Genomic DNA, 22,341 nt, shown 5'->3' on the forward strand with positions numbered 1-22,341 from the left:
TCGTGGTTTGAGCTCAGAGGGCAACTGAGCACCACACAGCCTTTTACTCATGCCCTCCCCACTCCCCAGCATTGGGAAGTAGAAAATGAAGCAAGGGCTCAGGAATTGAGATAAGGACATGGAAGGGTGGCTCACCCTTACAGTCACGGCCAAGACAGACTCGTTAGGGGGAGAATGGCTTGTTGAAACTGAATGCAAGAAAGAGCTAAGCACTGCTAGTCAGCGAGGTTAACTAGCTTAAAAACAGAATTAAGATCTCCCCTGTTGGAAGGCTTGTCGTCTCTGATTAAGTGCTGCAAAGCGTGAGGATCACTTTCAGCTTGAATAATCGGGTGACATCTGTATTTAAATGTCTTTTTACCTTCTAACTTGATAGTAAACTTTGTTCATCTTCTTGCTTCCACCCACATTTACCAAGGAAGATCTTGCTTCTATTAGTTTTAACCTAAATTTCTGCATTTAAGTTATGTAAATCCAAGTGAACTAAATGAAAAGGCTTCACACAGCACAAGATGCCATTACCTGCCTGCCCTGGCTACTAATTTCAGTTTTAAGATCTCATTCTATCTACTTAGCAAACAGATCTCTGAACTAAAAATCCATATACTGAGTATGGACCCTAGCATTAAGGATATTTGCTTGTGGAAATAGCACTGAAGCTGTTACTGAGTGAGCAGCTCTGGCTCAGCCAGAGTTTTGACAATCTTCAGCTGATATGGTAGGCTTTTTCTCCTTGAAAAGGCAAAATAAAATGGCCCTTCTATCTAATAAACTTTCAGCAACTAAAATATAACCCTGTCACTAGGCAAGTTTCTTCCATTTTCAATTAAGATGGTTGGAATTAATGCTGTCCTTGATAAGGCCGCTGTTGGATTACTGATAAAAAGTCTAAAAGAGGAAAATGAATTTCTCTTTACTACACCAGATTTCTTGGTGATTTGAAAGTCCTCTGGTTTTTCTGTGAATTTTGTCAGTTTATAAAATAATTTCCATGCATTATGCTGAGAGGGCAAACATATTAGGCTGTGATACACCGAGATAATACAATGGCAGGGAAAAAAAAAACACAGATCTTTTTATAGGGAGGATATTCTGATCCTTATGTGAAACCATAAGATCAGTAAAAGCAGCAGCTTTCTCAAACTTTATGTTCTCTAATGTTTTTGTTAATGCTTTCCTTTCAGGAAAGGACACTAGCAAAATATTGCTAAAGTTATAGATTAACTCCTATAACCAACTATAACTAGTCCGACCGAGATATTAAGATGTCAAAATTGCAGATGTTGTGATGTCATACCCGATCAATCAGCCTCTGACATTATCACAATATAAAGCAGTTTTTCCTGTGGTTTTAAGGAATGGCGTGGTTTGTGTTTGGTTAACTTATCACAGATTTCAGTGTTACCTCCTACCTGTTTTTCAAGTTATTTTGACAATTGGAGTTGGAGTGTAAGAAGCAAGTATGCTGACAGTCTGCTTGGTTGCGATAGATGGCTTGAGGAACTTGTGTGAGTTGATGTGGTCAATCTGGGCTTCTAAGTGTGTGCTCACTTTCAGCTTGGGTGCTAATGTTGCACCCACATCAGTAAGGCAGCTGGGGCTCAGGGACTGGCTTGGCGCACTCACCCCCGTGCACTGAGGAGCCAAAGTGGCTGCAACCACGTTGATCCTAGCTCAGGCTGAACGGTGGGACTTACAAGCTGCAGAATGAGGTTGTGAGCAGGGATGTGTGCTAAGTGAACTACAGCAGGCAGGGGACCAGTGTAACAAAAAATGTAGTGCTGCAAGGTTATATATGGAAACCTCCACAAGGGGAGGGCTACTGCTGTCCTTGGGCTGTAACATGCTAATTAAGCGTCATTGCTAGGAAGCTGCTCTCAAGTCCAGAGTTATCCAGAGCAGTACACCACTTCTGCCAAGGACAGTTTTCCCGGTGGAAGAATAAGAAAGACTGCCTATAACTACACCCACAAATGATTGATGCTGGAAAGTAAAATTTAAAGGTGACTTTTAGGAGCCCTTATAGTTGTTGTGCACATGCAAAAACTTTCAAAAGCACCTGCAAGTGACAGTTAAAAAGTTGGGAAGTTGTCTGAATACTTCAGCAGCATCATTGACCACTCTGTTAATTGCATGGCTTCAGACTTGGTTTTGAGTTAGGTGTCTTGGTAAATCCATTTCAAACTAGTATTTGTAACTTAATTTTTGTTGATTTGTCATACAAAATGAACTTAATACTTGCACTTTTTGTGGTAGGAATCCCCTGAGTTAGTTTTGGGTGATGGATATTTATGAAGTATAAATTATATTTCTGTAATAAATGCATATCTGGATTTTCTCTCTGTATTATATGGTTACATTTTATATGGTTGGAGGGGTAACATCCTACCTTTATTTTTACAAATTTTAAAGCCCGTTTCCAGTCCTTAGTGAATAGCAATACCTTAATGTAGCAAATGGGCCTCTTTATTTCAGTCTTATTTCTTTTCTCTACTGGTACTGAAATAATAATATTATAATTCATTTTCAACAGGTCAACCCTACCTTTGGTGTGACTAATACACAAGCATTTGACCCACCTGTCACAGAGATTAGTTCCTCTTCATCTTTTAGTACTCCGGTAAGTTGCCTCCTGGGCAGGGGTGAAAAGATAGGGTATAGCGTACACTAACATGTCATCAGAAATGTGCTCTTTCTGTCTGTATAAATTAAATATATTTTTTAACAATTGTCAGCTGCTCAGAGCTCAATATCCTAACTTCTCAATTTAAGCTTGCTTTCACAGTTCCCAAGGCTAACCAGAAGATGGTGTAATAGCAAAGCTTTCACATTATACTAGCCATTTTACCCATATACTAAGCAGAAATTCTAATTATAAGCCCATGATAATTATACCTAAATATTACTGTTAAAATCTGTGGCTTATTCTCAAACACTTTTTGTAACTCTGTCTTTATCTGCACATAATTGGAAACCTAAAGAATGGTTGTCTCATCTATAAAATTCCAAAAATGATGTTTTAATTTTTCTCCTTCTGAGGCATCTAGTAGCTCTCTAGGAGAAAAGAATAAAGTAACACGTTTTAAGACAGATTCATAGGATTAGATCCTTCTAGTGTTAGCTTTTCATATGACATTGGTATGGCATGTGGGAGGAAAGGAAAGCAATGTTTTAACGGTAGTTTCGTAGGAGGAGAAATATGCTCTCCTGGTATGAAATCTAAAAGACGTACTGTTCTAGAATTAGGTTAAAATGAGAATTTCTCTTTTAGCTCTGAATCTGTTCCTGTGAAGGCATAAATTGTATCTTGAGCAGTTTTAGTTACCATAACAAGAATTTGTGTGGCTGAAGAGTTAATAGATATGAATAGACAGCGGGTGTGGCTTCTGCTGTTCTATTTTGTCATGAATGCTTTATGAAAAGGTCTATTGTGAAGGTGCTTTCTAAAATTCTTTAAGATCATTTGTTGGTGATCATGATACAGAGGCTGATGTCTAACCTTTTCTTCAAAATAAATAATAATGTAATAACTTTTGTCTGAGAGATGGTATTTTAATATATTTTAAGGTTTAGCAGTTGTGGTGTTGTGTTTTCACAATGGAAATATGGTCCTTTAAGATAATTTCCATCAAAAGTAATTTGCAGATTTATAGAAATCTCTTTAATAGGTTTGACAGTGGATTGTGATGGATATAATTTATTGGCTACTTATCACTTTAAAATACTGTGTTCATTACTTCCTGATCTTAATGCTGATCACAGAATTCAAATGTGTGGTTACACTGTAATTCTTTGTTACATACCTATAAGTCTGCCAATCATTTAATCTCCTTCATTAATTCTTTTGATTATAAAGTTTATAAAACTTTATACCTAGAACTCATAGTAGGAATAAGTTGACCCAGTAGAGACAGCATCCTTTTTTTTGATTGCTGGCTGGCTGGCTTTACCAGTTGTCTTAATTACAAAAATGTTGCTTCAAAATCCATGCCTTTTGACTGTGTCAGTAATCACTACTTTTTTTTCTACTATTTAAATCTCCTGTTCACCACTGATTCTCACTTTTCTGCATCTCAACATTCACCATCTGCATATTTTTTCTATCTAGCAATATTTCTGTATCCTTGTCCTTAAGGCTGTAGTCCTAGTAACAACTGCTCTGTCCAACACACCATTATTGACACGAATCCAGAAACCATTTGCATGTTTTCTCTGCTGCTAGCATCCTTCCTCCCCCACAGTAAGTAACACTTTCCCCAATTTTGCCAATCTATCTGGTCCTACTTTCTAATGTCAACTCCTTTTAGTGTCATCATCCTGTCCAGAGTCTGTCTGCTGCATTACCAGCTTCTGTTGTTTGTGGAATTATCTATTTTTTAATCAGGCCAGCCATCTAAGTCTTGTTTCCAAAGGGTTCTGGATCTCAGTGACTTGGACCTTTTAATCTAAACCTGGCTCTGTTTCCCTACTGTATAGAGGCCCTGTCTACAGAGAGGCTTCATGTGTTCTTCATAAAAATCAAAGGAGGAAGGGCCGATGCTGCATTTCTTTCCATCCCATCTTCATTGCCAGATTTTTCTCTTGATATACTGCTTGTCCTCACTTGAATGATACTGTGTTTGTGCATTTTTTTGTGTATTTTTTTTTTTATTTAATCCTTCTCTAACTTGAGGTTACCAGTTTCTAGTTTAATTCACCCTCTTCCCCCATTCTTCTCCCTGATTCCAACCCCCCTGGGTTGCTCTTTTTCTACTGTTTATCAAAGACAATATCACTGTACACTTTATTTTTATTTTAATTCCTGCAAACTTGTCAAGACCCATCTTAAAATTGCTTATGGCTTTTTGGTCCTACTTGCACTGGAAGAACATTGTTCAAATGACTAAAAATCTTTGATCAGGTTTCCAGGTTAATTTACAAATGTCCTGTCTATACCTACTTTTTTTGAAGTGTTTAGCTTAAGCAGTTATTCTGCACTTCTGATAGATGTGGAGAGAAAAATGCAGTCTGTGCTTATATATCTTTACGGGTTTTTGTTCAGTGTCTTTATCACACATGTAACAGAGCAGTGCCCTAAGGGTTATTTACAAAGCACCTTGGCAAGTCCCTGGACCCTACTGGAAGAAGCTTATGAACATATTTACTTTAATTTTATTACTGAAGAAGAAAGATACAGCCTTTCTTGGATCACTGTCTCAAGTATTTAAAGACCAGCTTCTTTGGGACAAGTAACAACATGGAAGCTTTTGTAGGATCTGTGATGAGTTTCCTAAAGCTCCCTGAAATATCTTCAGAGAGATTGGAAGTCTATACAAAACCTCGTAATGTTTTGTTGAATGGCTATCAAAATTCCTAATGGTAAGTGACCAAACTCCCACAGATCTCAGGCTACTTCAGGAAATAGGAAAGTGTTCTTCCCATTAAGAATCCTTTCTTCAGCTGTTGGAACTGTGTCCTGTCCTACTGGTCATAGCAAATATGCTATTACTGTCCCTAAGATGATTTATGGCAGAGCAAAAAGATATTCCTCTTCTTCCCTTCTGTAAAGATTTGTTAATAAAAATGACAGAGCAGTATAGGTTGAGAGGGATGTCTGGAGTCATTTCATCTAACTTCCAGCTTAAAGCAAAGCCAACTTGAATCAGGTTCCTAAAGGCCTTGTCCGGTTCATTTGTTAATATGTGCAAGGATGAAGATTCTACCACCTCTCTGGGCAGCTTGCTCTAGTGTTTGACTGGTGAAAATATTTTTTTTTCGTAATATGTAGCTAGAATTTCCTGTGTTCCACCTGTCTGTTGCCTCTAATTCTATCACATTAGTCCTCTAATAAGTGTCTGGCTCTGTCTTCCTTCTATCCACCCATTAGATATTTGAGATGGCAGTAAGATCTCCCTGTATGCTTCCTTCTTAAGGCTGAAAGAACCTGGTTCTCTGCCTTTTCTTGTATATCATGTGTTCCAGCCCCCTCACCATCTTGCTCTCCCTCTGCTGGACTTGCTCCAGGTTGTCAATGTCTTGTATTGAGAAGCCCAAAACAGGACACACAACTCCAGATAATTAAGGTGCAGCTAAGTATCACTGTCATCTATTCTTGACAACAGTCTGCCTGGAACAGATTTAAAAAACAGATATTTAAAAATTGAACACTCTTGATTCTTTATTGTGAATTTAAAATATATGTTTAGATATTCTCATAGCAATTCATTTATATTTTGAGCTTTATCTGTATGAGGAAATACTGGTATTATCTCTTCCTCCTACTCCTCTTCTTCTTTTCAAGGAATTTTAATTTGTTGATTTATCAAAGCCAACAATCCATAACAACTTCCACACTTAAAATGCTTGCTTATGTGGGTTTTTTAAATTTACTTGTATTTTCTTGCTTCAAATATTAAGCCAAGATAGACAGGTACAAATTCTCTTGTAGGCATTTTGCTAGAAAACACAAATTATTAAACTCTGAACTCTACACACATTGTCTTTTCACCTTGTGTCCTAACTTAAAACTGTAAGGCCAGTTCTTTTTGAACCTTGTGAAAAACCTGTTTTCATCTAAGATTCACACTGATACAACTTCCTTTGTAAACTTAGTAAAGGGAATGTGGTCATTGTGTCAGTGGAAAAACTTCAGTGTGTAATCTTCTGTATGGAGCTGCTTTCTTTTGGACTTATAATTACAAAAACATTAAGAATGCCTCTCTGTGTATGATTATTGTCAGGAAAATAACTTTGAATGTGATGATTCATCTATTCAGTTCTGTGTGTTACTGAAACCAGTATAAAAACAAACTTTATATGCTTAACTAGCTGGTATTGGCATAATGCCCTGACTTTTCCAATGGTACGAGCCATCATATGTTGCAGTTATTAAAAATTATGTGTTCTAGCTTTCTAACTCTGAAAATGTTCACTGAATTGGGGTCAAGGTTTGGGGGCTGGGGGTGGTGTTTCTTTCTCCTTTCTATTTCACTGAAGGCTCTGAAAGCATTACTGCCTTTCTCCTCCTCCATGTGTCAAGCAGCTTAATATCGCCTTTGTTTTATGAACTATTGAAAAGGAAAAATTGGAAGTCTTGTTTCCCTTTGTGACTATTTCCTCCTATTTCATTCTCTGATTTTACTTTTAGTTTTGAGGTAGGTTTTTTTCAAGTCTGTAAGGCAATATGTTGGTAACCTCCGGTCCCTGATAAGCTGTTGGGAACAAGGGAAAGTTGATGATGTCTTGGTAGTTTTTACTGACAGCATCAGGAAATCACTGTGGAGGCTCTCTGCTGTTCCATCTCCTGACCTTGCTCATGTAAACAGGATTTGGAGGAAGCAAAGCAATGTACTGTAATCTGGAAGTCAGAATGTCTGTGCTGGCTAGGAGTTGTTTGTTGTTCTTTTTCTTCCAGTGCTAGTTAACACCAAAAACAAGACATGTTTATTGTTCATTTACAGTATGATTTCTACAAAATTAAGACTGGATTAATTATTAAAAAGGGAAAGATAAAGATTGTTTCTGTTTGGATCAAAAGGAACATATTATGTTTTAAAATAGAAAGTGACCAAATAAATTCTACACCCTATACCCCCCACTCAAACCCCCCAACTTGTAAAATATGTGAAAGCAAATAAGAGCATGTGCAACTTCTATTCCTCAAGGTAAGACACTGTTAGTTTATCTGTGCTGCATCTGTAGTAGGTGTCTTGATGCAAAAAGTAGAAGTATCTGTAGTCTCAATTTATCCTATATACATTGCTTCCCCACTATGCATTTCAGGGTTTAGGTATTTTTGACACATTTTTTTCCTGCCTTTGAGTACAACAAAAACAAACAAACAAAAAAAAAAAAAACAAAAAACAAAACACCCCAACCTAAAAAACATCCTCTATAATTTGCAAAGACAGCAATTATGAATGCAAAATTTGCATCTGTTCTTCAATTTCTGTGTACATGAAAGCTTACACAACTATTCTTCCTCACAGGATCTTATTTTGAAAAGATCTTGGGGTAATGTCTCTTCCTGGCATGGCATAATACAACTCCAGAATCCTGTAGAAGAGGATGACAAAAGAAATTTTATCTTGAAAAGCTGAAAAACACTGCATATTTTCCTTACCATGCAACTTCAACTTTATTCTGATTTACATCCTTTCCTGGCTCCAGCCTTACACTGACTGTCTTCAGTGAGGTTGAGGGGAAAGGGAAGCAATGAAAGAATAGGAATTTTATATGTCAATCATCTCCTCTGGGGCCTGAGTCCAATTCAAAAGGGAACAGCCACTAGACCAAAACTCATGTAGCACTTCCCTGTGCACAGTGGTTATCCTTACTGCTTGTTATGGTTCAACCAGAAGCACAACAGCTTTTGGTACTTCACGAATATCAAGTTTTCTGGGGACCTTGGACATTTAGCCTTCCACTTAAACTCTGATCGTTGCATGATACTCATATGTGTTTCTCTACCAAATTAAAGTTCTGGCAGTATACCTTTAAAAGGAAGACTGGAATCATTGTTCTCTAAGAAAAAGGGAAAAAGGTCCTCCTTGTGTTCCTTGTCCAAAACTCAGTTGCCAACTAGACTGAGCTCTGTACTGAGGTGTGATCCCACCAATAGAAGGGCTTTGATAAAAGTTGACATTTCCCAGCCTCTCCTATCACCTGACCTTCCTTGCTCTCAGACAGAGAAATAAGAAAGGCCATTCTCTGAATACGTAGATTTTTTTCATATGCTGCCATTCTTCTGTTTACCAGTAAATGCCTATTTGAACAAACTTCCAACTCCATGATCTGAACTCCAAATCACAAACATGGAATGCAAGTAAGGAATAATGTGAAGAGTTCCTGTTTCTCCGAAGTTTTGAGGTAAAACTGCACGTTTTCCATAGATGAGCATACCAAAACCTTTCAAACAGGCTCTGAATCTCTGATGCCAAGTCTTATAATAAAATAGAATAAATGCTGTAGAGGAACTCAGTGTTCAGTGTGGCAGAATAAAAATAAGAATTTGTAAACTCCGCTCTTGTGTCTTTGCTAATGAATCTTTCTCTCTGTCCAATCTTGCTCTTAGACAAGCAGTTTTTAGTGTCATCTTGGTTCATAGGACACTCCATACAGACCTTTCTACTCTTTGCATGCTATGCAGGTACAGTGTGTTGGGCTTGGGGACGAGGATAGGCTGCCTTCTCCCCACAGCTCTGCAGCTAAATGTGTTCAGCTGTTCTTGGGGAAGGAAAGCCTCCCATCCTTCCAAAAGGCTGCACCTAGTCCATCTGGAATAACCACGAGGCACTAAAACAGCTTTTTCTGTTGCCCACCTAGGGGCTTTACAAAGAAGGTATGGTGTATATGAACTAAATTGCTCATCTCCTGTCACAAGCGCCAAGCGGATGAAGCATTTGGCATATTGAACAGTGAATTTCTAAACTTGCATTTTAAGCCTCTGTAGAGGCACAGGCATGTTTAAAAAGATTTGTGTAGTTAATCTTAAAAGCAATATGCTTTGATACCACTAGCATCAAATAACACTTAAAGATCAGATACATGAAGGTGAACTCAACATTTGTAATAAAAGAAGAATATGATCCAAATGGCCCTTGCATTTTGCAGTGATGCTATTCTAACACAGCGTGTAACTGCTGGTTTACAAGGAGAGAACAGGAAATGTGTTGTGCCGCTACGTAATTAGGTAATAATACACGTCTTGATGTTCCTTAATAGGCTTCATTATATTCTTTGAGTGAACTGGAGCTTGAGAGAAAGTCAAGTTTTCACTGGAGACAGAATTCTGAAGTTGGGCACTAGAGAGTGCAAGAATATAATATTTTCTATACTATTTTTAGCCTGCTTTCCTGAGGAAATGTACCGTATGAGATGGTACTGTTTATTTGTCTGTCTCTGTTCTATCTCCCTAATAAATTTTGAATCAAATAGTTGATTTTTTTTTTTTTATTTTAAACCAAGTTCAGAAATAAGCAGTTAGTAGAATTAAGGAAACATAGTAGTGCTACCACTAAAGAAAAAGCCAGTGGGAGGTGACACTCAGTAGTACTGGACTAGGCACAGATTATCTACTGGTGCCCTGCTCTGTATGAGTGTAACAGCACATAGGGAAGGAGCTCGAGTTGCTGCAGGACAGGAAGGTCAGGAGAGGGACCTAACAGAAAAAAAATCTGCACGCATATAAAAGATCAAGCTTCAATATTTATTTTTCTCGCAAGGAAGTTTGTTTAATTATGTTGCCTTTGTTCTTAGTGACACTAGTAACCATGGCTATTGCTGGACTGTTGGTACTGTTTTGTAAGATAACAGGCTTGCAGTAGATGACTTAGATCTGGCAATATTTTACTTTGTTTAGGGTCTTTCTCATGGCAACAGTGTGAGGCCACAAGAATGCTTTTTAAGTTGATCTGTGTCTGTATATTGTTCATTTAGCAAATCAGCACATTTCTGGGAACTAGAGGTATGGAAGTTCCAGGTATTATTTCTGTTTCAACTTCCTGAGATACTGTATGTTCATGCTCTGACCTTGTCTGCCCAAGCAGTGTTTTCCCCTGCTTCAGCTGGGAACCTAAGCTCTAGTCACAGTTCTCACAGCTGATTCTGCGGCATGCAGAAAATGCCCAACAGCTATCAGCCCACACATCTAATAACAACTGGTTCCTTCCTCTTCCTGGGGAAGAGTAACATCCTCTGAGAAGAAATGTCCCCTGAGGAATGCAGGAACAGCAGCAAGCCTTTCACACAGGAAATTATTACTATAGCACTTGTAGAAAAGTGTTTCTGTCACTTGGATTGTCAGTCTGTAATGAGCTTCCTGCTGACCTAGATGATGATTTACTACTGATCTAAATGCCATTTGTGAGTCATTTAGCTTAATGGAAGTTAATGAAGTTAGCATTCAGTAGCTCTGTTACTCTGTAAACACCTGTTTTATTTTTTTTCATGCAGTAGCACAAGTTAAGTTTTGAACTTCTTAGTATTCATGGAGCTTTAACTGAGATCACACATTTTGTGGGACTGAGAAACAAGGGAATGTTTAGATTAATTCATTGTGTGTGACTCTTAGAGAAGGTTGCGAGGTTTTATGGTTTTATTTATGTTTAAGTTGGGTAATAAAGCTGAGCTACAGATCAAGCATGTCAGAAAACAAGATGCTAAAGCTAAAATACTGCCCTTGAATTACCCTTTGCTCTTAAATACTAAGAGAGTCTAAGTTTAGCATAGCATGCTTGCAACGGTGTGGTAGAACCTTGAATATAAACCGAAATATATATATATATATGTATATATATAAAATCAATATGCTATTTGAAATGGTTAATGCAGGTTGTTACAAAAGCAAACACTTTCCTGTTGAAATCTCTTATTTTTTCTAAATGATAGGGCTTGAACAAGTGCTAGCAAATTCTATTTATCATTTAGATTACAGTGATATCTAAACCCAGAGGGTGCTTTCCGCCTAAAAGCTTGTTTGAGTGTTTTCCAAATATATCAACTGGTCTAATACAACACATCTCTCCTTGCAAACCTTGCTGCATTACTGTCTTAGTTTGCTGTAAGAGAGTAGTTACTTGCTTCATGTGAGATAATGGAAACACTGATTCAGATCCAAAAATTACATAGGTTGCTTGAAATGAGACCGAGAGACAGACTTTTCAAATAAAAATCAGCACCAAGGGCAAAAATATTCCTTCATCAGGTGGGTGTTTGATATAGAAAAACTCTGAAAGCATCTTAGATTATATCTTCCACCAAAATAGTTTTGTGGTTAGAAATTAGGTAGGACAATGCTAAAGGATGATTTCACAGTCATTTTAACTTAACGACTGTTTTTGTCTGGTTAATTCCATCTAAGTCAATTCCCTGATCTGCTCAGCTATACAAACACTAATACCAGCACAAAGAAAATAATGAGAAAAAAATTGTTTAGAGATTAAGCAGAAGATTAGTGCTGGCTGTAACCTAACTGAGGTTGGCCAATGTCCATGGAGCCATGTATCCAGTGTGACTGTGCTATAACATATACATGTGTGTTACATGCATGACACATCCGAACATCATCTATCTTAAGATGCAATAGAAAAATATGAGCAAAGGAGGTGGTAGTAATGATTTCCTTTTGTTCAGGCCATAAATACTTTGGATTCAGTTATTTTTTCAGCATAAGAGAATTCAAGTGGCTTTCTTCCATCTTCATGGCTGTAACCTAAACAGCAAGTAACCAAGAAAGAGGCTGAATGGAGGAAGCTCCATCCTTCATGCTTGAATCTGAAGCACTGTAAAGTAAAAGCTGAAAGTATATGGCATCAGGGGAAAACAAGTGCCAATGTGTCCATGGTTAGTGATTAGGGTGTTCTTCTGGAAAAGAAACACTGGATTCCATTGCTATTATGCATTTTGCAATAAATAGTATTTGGAGGGAGTGGGGGGAGAAGCAGGAGCTGTGTGACTTTACACCATAAGTGGAGATACATGGCATTACTGTTCTGAAAAGCTGTACCTTTTTTTTTTTGAGTCCCCTCACAGAATGGTACTCTAGTTGTACCAGCATGGGTTGGTGTGAGGGAGGGAGGCAGAGATAGACAAATGCTGTCCTCTGACACATTCTAACTGTGTGGAGGTTGTACTTTCTGAATGCCAAGGTGTCAGTTCCACACTGCACAATCAGATACCTGAAGCACAGGCATTGCAGTGCAACTCTGAGTTGACTATTACAATAGTTATATTGCAAAGGAAAACCCCTTTCTTGACATAGAGATTTAAGAAAATTAACTCCTTTATCCTTAACCTATTCTTAGATAAACCAGTATCAAACATTCCTCACTGAAAAGATTACTTTTTCAAGCTGTGATTCATTCTTATACGTGTTTTCTCCTTTCTTACACATCTAGGACAGGGATTCTGTGTCCATGGTTCCAATTTTTGCCAGCGTAGTGTAACAGTACAATACTACCTCTTGATCAGTACTTTCAGCTCATTATAACTACATGTAGGAAGTTACTGTAATTCTTCACTCAGTAATGTTATCACATCCAAGTTTTATCATTTCACTCATCTATTATGTCACTGTACGTCTTTTTACTGCCTCTGTTCTCTAAAGTGTATTGCTCTGGAGTGTCTTCATCTCGGAGATCTTACATGTATACATAAGGCTGCATTTGGACAGCTGACTGAAGTCAGATTGCTGGATAACCCTGATTATTTTAGTAGGTTTCCAGTATGCCTTTTTGTGTCATCTATAAACTTGATTGTCCATATTGCTGGTACATTTTACATGGGACTGAAACAAGAACAGATTTCAGTGGAATCACTAAAACCAGCCTAATTCTGTAGTAACCTTCTGATGTAACTGGTTTTGAAGAAACACTAGCTAGATAATTTACTTCATACTGCATTGCAACCTAAAATGTATTAATTAAAATTGTAGTGTGCATATTATAGATTAAAAAAAAAAAAAAAAGTACTTTTATCAGAAACACTTTGACTAAATATTTCACTAGAGAGGTATTCAGTTTGACAGACCGTTTTATTTCTCAAAACATATTGATGTGCTTGACGTTATGCCTTAAATATTTGCTACATATGTCTGAAATCAACTTTTCAGTGTTTTTCCCTGCCACAATTCTCAAGCTGTCTGTGACCTGTGACCACAGAGTTATCCTGTTTATCTTTTCAAACTTCTGATGGAATGTCAGCTTCCTAACTCCCCTGGTATTTCTCTGTTATTCCAGGATATATTAAAAATCAACATCGTTACCTTACTTGTTAAGTTATTTCAAAACCATTGAGTACAAACTATGTAACTGAGAATTTAAAAATATTTACATACAGTGTAAATTGTTTAACAGTCTTTTTTGCTACAGTTGGAATAGAAAGTATTTTGCCAGAAATACAATTACAGCACTAATTACCTTCCAAATAGAAGATAGAAATACTTAATTAACCACTTAAAAAAATTTCTGCATCACTCTAACACCTCTAATAAGTATGCCATTCCTAGGACATCTTTTGCTCCTGATAATTGTAAAGTACATATAATTTCTGTCACTCAAGGATTATGTAGCCTAGCTTCCTACAAATCTGTGTTTCATAGCTGACTGTAAGGTTTTATTTGAAGCTTTTCCCTTGCTTTGAGGTAATTATAAGTTCTGTTTCTCTCATATACATGGTCTCCAATAATGTGTAGACTTATGCCAGAGACTTTCTCCCAGTGGGAATACTTACTGATTTCTCTCCTTTAGCTGGCAGTCTATTCTCAGGAAATTTATATGAAATCATCTCTCTCTCAGATATCTCTTCCTCCATCAGACCTTCTTAAATCTGCAACAAGTTCAAAAGTTAGAAGTGAGGTGTGGGGTCAAGCAGATGGAAATGATAGTCTCAGAATTGTTTCCTTAGGAAAATGGGCTAAAATGTCCTTTTTATTGCTCCTAATTCTAATAACTATGGAGTTTTTGCTGAGGCCTTCAGTTATCCTGATCAGCTGTGTTTCATCGCTTCTAATTTATGGTCACTTGTATTATTCTGCCTTTTACAGTTGTACAAAGCAGCAGTATATTTTATCTGTGAAGGCTCTAAATCCCCAACAGAAATTGGTATTTAGGACTGGAATGCCAGCTGTCGATCTTGGATTATAGTGCCAACTGCTTTTGTTTTATTGTCATTTTAACATTAAGTATGGAGTGCAGCACACAACAGGGATATGCCTTCTGCCATATCCCACTGAGTGTAGCTACTCTACATTTTGACTAGACCATTACCTGTCATAACTGATACTGTACAATTGATTACAGTTGTTTAGTAGTTCTTCTTTAGTTGTTCAGTTTCAAGCACACAGTCAGCCTGAATCAAATGAAATAATAAAGGGGACATAAGAGTATGATATTCTGCTTTACATGCCTTTTAGCACAGTTGGGTTTATTTCTTATGTATACCCCAGTGGATAGTATTTAATGCAGTTCTTCATTAATGCTAATTTAATGAAGTATTTAAATATTATTTTTTTCTTTATATATATTTCAATTCAGTTATAGCCGTAATCCGACTCTGACCCATACAGCCAAACTGTTTCGAGAAATGTGCTTTACTTTCAAAGAAACTACCACTTGGCTATGAGCACAAGGGAGCATGAGCATATTTCAGAATCTGAGTTCCTGTCCTTAGCAGGAGTATCCTATATGTGTTAGATGTTTAACTTGATTGATCTATAGAAAAGATTTGTGTTAATGTTGTCCATTATTGTTATAAATTATTTTCCTTAAGATGCAGGGACATAGATGACAGGGAGAGCCAGTGATGCTGTGTTTTCATTAGAGTTTGGGAGATGATACATTCTCTTGTACCTTGCATGGACATACAATTCCATAAATTCTTGCTATCATCAGGCTGCTGCTGGTGATAATAAAATACCAAAGTAATCTTCCTTTCAGAAGTTTTAAAAGATCATAGGATTAGTACAAATAAGGGAGTTTTTCTAAAGCCAGAAAAGTTGTAAAGAGATGGCAACTTAGTCATCATTACAAAGCAAGACAGCTTTAATCTGAACCCACGGTGATTCTTACGAAAATTTCTATTCTGTTGCTCGGTAAAGCAACAGACCTCAGTGCCAAAGAAATGGCAAGCAGGAATAGAGTAGAAGTTTCCAGTTTCTCTTTGTCCTGGTCTAACCAGAGGACCAGATTTCCAGAACAGATGTGTAGTAGTTTACTGAGATATAGTGACACGAGCAAGTTCTATCCTTGTGCTTCAGCTCCAAGCTGTACATGTGCTGTGGCTTCCAGTCCTACTTGTGAAACATACTGACGCTCCTGTTTTGGCTGCCAGTGTGATTAGTCATGTTAAAAGGATGTTCCTTTACACCAAAAAGAAACAGCTGATGATGTAGATTAATTTTTTTTGGTCAGAACTTTCATACAGCATTCATACAAGAACGTACTTCATTGTGTAGACCTACATAAAGACAGTTGATACTGAATACTGTTTTAGACTGTGATGGATCTGATCTGGATGTCACTAATACAAACATAATAATACAAATATATACACTTGTATGCTAGAGCAATAGGCTGTTGAGCAAGTTAAACAATGACTTAGTATATATAATTGTGTTATATTTTTTCCCATTTTGAACACATACTAATGTTAATCAATGTTTTAAGTTTGGCCATTCAAAACAAACAAAAAACCCCAAACACACCATAAGTGTTACTAATGTAGCAGGACACATAATCAAATATGGAATGTGTGCAGAAGAATTGCCTGGGTGTTTAACAGATTAATTTAAACCTGGGTGGATGTATGAATAAAATAATACACTGTGACCAGTGGAATTTAATATTTCTCTTCAAATGGTAAAGCCTTTATTTAGTGTCTTCCATTTGTTTTCCTAATACATATATACATAGTTTTAAAGTTTCACATGTTATAGGGGGACAGAGCTGTAGTTTATGCTATTGTAAGGTGCTTTATATGTGTGAATGCATATATATATGGAATATATCTGTGTATATATATACACACATAGAAAAATGTTATATATATAAAATACATATAGAAAAGTGATGTGTGTATATATATAGCCTTTTTTATATATCCTTATATTCTAAAGAGATATTTCTTTGTGTATGTACTTTTTACTGCCCTATGTGACATTACACTCTTTTCTGAAAAATCATAAATTACATTATTATTTTCTACTAATATATATATTAAATGGAGAGATATGCCAATCCACAGTGAGCCTGTTCTTCAGAACCTCTTCTGCACAAAAGACTCTGCTGAATGAAGGAGTAAGCATTGGTCTTGTTTCTTCTGAGTTGTGTATCTGCTTGTAGTACCTCAGCTTTTCTGGTCACATAAGCATCACTACAGAGAATGGACACTGTATGTGGAGTTTTCTCTTGTACCAGGAAAGAATAGTAAGGTGTGACAGTGATCGGGTCTGGAACACAAAGTTGTGAATTGTTGTGGACACTAGACCAGGTTGCTTCACTTCTGCTGTGCTCACCAGCAGCCCCTCTGGAGCTCAGTGGCAAAGGAACCTTATAAGAATTGTGAGGCAGAGCTTCATCAAGTTATTGGCCTTGTAGCATTTTGCTGCTGAGAGAGGCAGGAGTTTGTACTAGATATTTTTTTTTCCCCTCTTCTTTTGTGTTGGCAGGGAGAAAAAGCTGACTGCAAAGTAGCCAGCCGTGTCACGTTGCTAATAATATGAATCAGGATCTTAATCCATAAGACATTCTCACACAAAGAACTAAGCAAAAAGGGTGCTTTGTCCCAGCATCATTTGCAGAAGTGGAGAACAAACCCCTAAATTTTACTTGACTACTTTTGTTATTTATTTATCTGTATTTATTTTAACAAAAGTCAACAGGATTGTGGATGTGACCGTTGTGATTTTAAAAGCATCTGTTGAGGCAGAAGTGGGAAGGTTTTACACTTTTACTTGGCCAGAACATAATCTGTATAAACTAAATTTTGCCCATATTTATGCTTTTTCAAATTAAAATAAATAAATAGTCATAAAAGACATTCACCATGGGAGATATTGTCAGTTCCAAAATAAGAGATTGCTCAACGCCAATGGTATGGACGCAAACCCCTTCTTGCACCTGACCAGATTCAGTGATCGAGACCTCTTTTAGTAGTAAGTTCATGTGAAATTTAAGAACAACGGATGTTCTTGGTATTGTAACTCACTGAGTCGGCCACCGTTACAACCCTCCATCCTGCCCTGACCACCCAAATTCAGTCAGAGTGGTGTTGCTATTTATGCCATGCTGATAGTTAGTCACCTCCAATGGTTTGTTAATTTTTGTCACTTTAGGTAGGAAGAAATTGGCTAAAATACAAATACCAAGTGTCCAGTAGGGAGAATATAAATCTTTAGAGCCTGGTAGCTAACAAATTGCTTGAGTAATGAAACCCACTCTCTCGGCTTATCACAGAGATTTTTTTTTTTTATATTTTTTAATTGAATTCTGATTTTAAGGAACTGGCAGAACTGTAGAACATATTCTTAAATCAGGAAGGTGTTTATTTTAGTTTCCTCAAAGTTCCAACTGTCACAGCCCAACAGTGGGAGAAAATTATGAAGCATTTCAAAGTAAAGCTATTATTGGCAACCTTAATGCTTTAACTCTAATTTTTATTATTGTTGAATTCCTTTTTTAATACAGCCAAGCAGAACCTATCTACCTACCAATCTTATGTGCCAACACATTTAGCATTTTAATTGGTGCTGAACAGTGTGTGTATTTTGACAGAAGTTTGTAATAGAAAACTAATTAAAATAAATGATTTTTCAAGAGTGTAACAGGCATGTCAGACCACTTGAAAGTTATAATTTCTTGGATATTTGTATGCAATTCTCGAATTTCTCAGTTTTTGCACTTTCACAATTTGATTCCTATCCCGGTAAATTGTAAAACTCAACTTTAAGTACAAAGCTATGCTAGTGCTGCTAAAGCCATTTTTGAAAATCCCACCTTGAACTAAGCTTAGCAGCACCGAGCGTTGTTTTCACCTGCACAAATTGGACAGCTTGTCCAAACCTTTAGCCTATTAATAATGCTGAGCACTGAAGTAGCTCAGTTTAGACTTTTCCTTCTTTCTCCAGGTATTAAATGAAACCCAACAAAAGCACATAAATTTGACTTTTCAAGGAAAATTTTGAAGCGTCATTTCGTTCTTGTGGGAGTTTTCTGTGACACTACTGTTAAAGTATTTGATGTCCTTGTCAAACCTTTCTTCATCATCCATTATAGGTGTAACATTTTACTAACAATAAGCCTTGGTCAAATGCTGAGAAACAGTGTTCCTGTATTACATAGTAAGAGATTTTTTTTTTCCTGGCTATAGTCAGGGGATTTCAGTTCCAAGCTGTGAAATATTGGGCATCTTTGGTTGTTTATTTTTTTTTTTCCCCTAATAGTAGCATCTGGCTCTTTGGCAAAGTCTTCAAGCAATTCTGCTGGGTCTTTTGGATTTAACTTTGGACTCTGCTATGCTGGATTGCTAACTTAGTTTCTAATCCTTTTTACTCAATATTTTCTCATTAATAATTTGAATTGGAGGAGATTGATTGCTCCACAGAAGTAGGAGTAGAAATCCAATGGTACTGTCGATAGTCACCTGGTCAAGTGGTACACCCTCCTGTTGTTACCCCTGCTCTGAAGGGAAGTCAAAGCTGCCAGATCTCAGCTAACAAGAGAAGATTTATTTGTGAAATCTTTGTGTGGACACCCTGCATGTCCTAGCATACCCTAAAGAGGGGCAAGCTAGGTTTGTCTATGCAACAAAGTTTTGTTGGCACGAGTTACGTTGGTATGAAGTACCAAAAGAAAAAAAAAAAAAAAAAAAAGTAAATTCATACTATAACACTGGTACAGTAATCTTGACAAAAGCCATTGATACAGATGTAGCTGTGTTGCCTGTAACTTTGAAGGAAGGTTGTGTGTAGACGTGTGTGAGTATATACTTAGGTATGGCCTGGCAAAAAGATCTTATGCGCTCCTTCTACAGCAGAGAGCTCTGCTAATGTGGGGGGTGTGGAGGGAGGCTCTGCAGCTCTGCGCTGGTTCTCCTGTGCAGCAGCCTCCCACCCTTGTGAAGCACCAGACCCCTGCTCTCTGAAGACTGGAGCACAGGGACTGCACCTCTTCTCAGTTTCCACAGGGTTTAGGAGGAGGTTACTCACATCCTTCAACCCTTCTCCTTGCCCTGGCAGAATCTGTCTTTTCAGGATTTTGTTCATTCCTATTGAGAGGTAGGGTTTAAGACAGAAGTGAGTTGCTTTAGCTCTTTGCATTTACATACAGTGTAACTTGATCAAGATTAGTTTTGCCCCAGCAGGTTAAGTATAAGAGGCATTTATCTAAGAGAAATCAATTGCATATTGTAAAGTATATGATTTAAATAAACTTAAGAAAAAAAACTTTGCTTTGGTTTTTCTAGGAGTAAACATGCCTTCAAGAATGAGAAATTCCTTTGGGTTTGTTGAATGATTCTTTTAACTGTAAATTCATTTTGAACAATACCAATGAATATCACTTTGCCAGCCATGTGAATGAGATAGATGAAGTGCTAGCCTTTATATGTATTTTAAGACTGCACAATAAATCATACTGTTACCAGCTAGTGTTTCTTTGTGAAGTTCAGTTAAACTTACTTAGATAGCTACTGGTCTAAAGCAGAGGCTTTCAGTCAGTTTCTTAAGCAGGGGGAAGAGGACAGAATGAAGTCGTGAGCAGGCAATCCAGAAGAACGTCTGTCATTTCTCAGAGTGGATGTGTTCCTGGTGAGGCTGCTGTGCTCTCGCTCACACGCCGAGGTAGCCCCAACTCCCTCCCGCCATGTATTTGGTGCCCTCTCTGAACCTCCACAGTCTGCTCCTTGGGAGTATAGGGAGTTTGCCCACGTGCTAAGAAAGTCCTAGGGGTTTTTATGTCTGTTTTTATTCATCAGCATTTGTAGTATCAAATATAGCAGAATATACTATTTATAGTATTAGAAAAGAGGCCTTGTCCATATAGGGTTATTAATTTGCTGTCATTATTTCATCTCTAGTATCTATTTCATTATGTTTCCAGTTTCTGTTGCAAGTATTCCTCCTGCCCTCCTTCAGCTTTTCTCTGCCCTAGTATGGATAAGAAGTTCAAGCAGAGTATGTAATATAATTTTTATTGGGACCCTATATGGGTAAAAAGAAGTCATCACTTAAAACTTTAGCATTGATTTTTAGCTATAAGATGTTCCCTGGGATGTACACACATGCAGTCTGAAGTAATATGTATAAATTAAAATTGGCTACTTTATTTTGTAATTGTGAGTAGTGGGAATTCTATGGTTTCGTTATCTGTCCTCAGTTTTACAAAGCTTCTTGCTGAAGATATATTGAAGATCATTTACTACCTTCCTTTAAAAATTGTTATTTTTAGTGCCTGTGGTGCAAGTATTTTTATAGTTTATGAAAGTGTTTGAATATGGTCTTCCTGAGCTGTTATATTTAGAATTTACTTCCTGAAAGGGAAATTCTCACCTTTGGAAATTGAGCCTCTCTAATGATTTCTGTCTAGTTTGTATGGGATGTTCATGACATTTATTTTTTTTATTCGTTAAGTTTTCAGCAGTACTGCTTGTTTTGTGGAGGGATATCTCAGTTTTCTCTAAATGCTTAAAATGTAGTGGTTTGATTAGAACATGTTTGAGGGGGTTGTGGGTTTTTTTCTTCCTTTGCAAGCTGTATAGCTACTGTATTTAGGTACGGTATTTCATTTTAAGGGTTAGGTTTATCTAAATCCAGTGGAAACAGAGCATAGCTATTCAGTGTTTATGGATCCCTTTACTGAATCAGGCTCTGACTGTGCAGGGAACTATTGATGTTAGAAATTAACATCAATGAGCACACTCAAAAAAAAAAAAAATCTGTTTTTAAGTAAAGCTATGGTATTACTGATGATCTAAGAGTTTAGAAAAACATTTCAGAGATATTTTTTTTTTTTTCTAACTGGAAGAACTCAAATATTTGTGGACTTCTATGATTTTTTTTTTTATTGGGGAAATAGAATTAATTTTTTATATTTCTTGGAGAAAGCAGGGCTTATTTTTGGCTCTTTTTCTGTTCTCTTGACATGAATGGAATATGGAGAAAATCTTTTGTTCTCTACTAGATGCTGTACATTTGGAACTGCAAAATACTCAGTGCGTTGAATGTGCACTGTTTTACAGTGGTTCCTCAGACCATCAGCAGCAATCCGGGAAAAAGCTGACATAACAAAACAACGTAGCCAGTTTTTCATTATGTGTGTGAAAGAACACTTGTAAAGTACGATATAATTTCTTTACATAAAACTGTCTATTCAGGATATCTTGAGATGTGCCTGTGAACAGAAGTTTATTATTTCATGCCATCACAGCAATGCTGAATTTACCATAGCTGTAATCCTGATAGAAGTAAATAAATCTGATTAGTTAGACCATAGCCATAAGGGCATCAGGATTTCACTTAATTTTGTACTGATATTTAAAAAACAAACAAGTTAGCAACTAGTTTTCATTGAACTGTACTGTCCTCATGACCTATACAAACTCAGTTAGCTTCAGGCTGAATTTGTTGTTTTCAAGAGTTAAAGTGCTATTCCATTTTAGGTGAAAACTCCCGTTTTGCTTAGGAATACAATCTGACAGTCTGGCTTGGTTTGTTGGCTGTGAGTTCGCATCCTGATATCAGCCCTCGTGGTCAGGTTCTAAACTTAAGGATGTGCTACCTTCAGTGATGGTACCTGTGTGAGAGAGGAGACCGAATATTTCTTTGTCAGATTGAATGAGGTGCACTTACATTAAGTGCTTTCAGTTTTT

The 22,341-nt window shown here is 37.1% G+C and overlaps 1 protein-coding gene across 1 annotated transcript in view; it reads left to right on the forward strand.

The window, feature by feature from the left end:
- The window catches only part of POC1B (POC1 centriolar protein B), a 55,477-nt gene that overhangs the window by 23,679 nt on the left and 9,457 nt on the right, over nt 1-22,341 (forward strand). Inside the window, exon 10 of the mRNA XM_042792586.1 lies at nt 2,534-2,620. Coding sequence (XP_042648520.1) covers nt 2,534-2,620 — 87 coding nt within the window. The remainder of the gene's footprint in view (nt 1-2,533; nt 2,621-22,341) is intronic.

This window comes from Tyto alba, unplaced genomic scaffold (genome assembly GCF_018691265.1).
Source record: "Tyto alba isolate M040663 unplaced genomic scaffold, T.alba_DEE_v4.0 Super-Scaffold_2, whole genome shotgun sequence".
In the NCBI taxonomy this organism is placed as follows: Eukaryota; Metazoa; Chordata; class Aves; order Strigiformes; family Tytonidae; genus Tyto; species Tyto alba.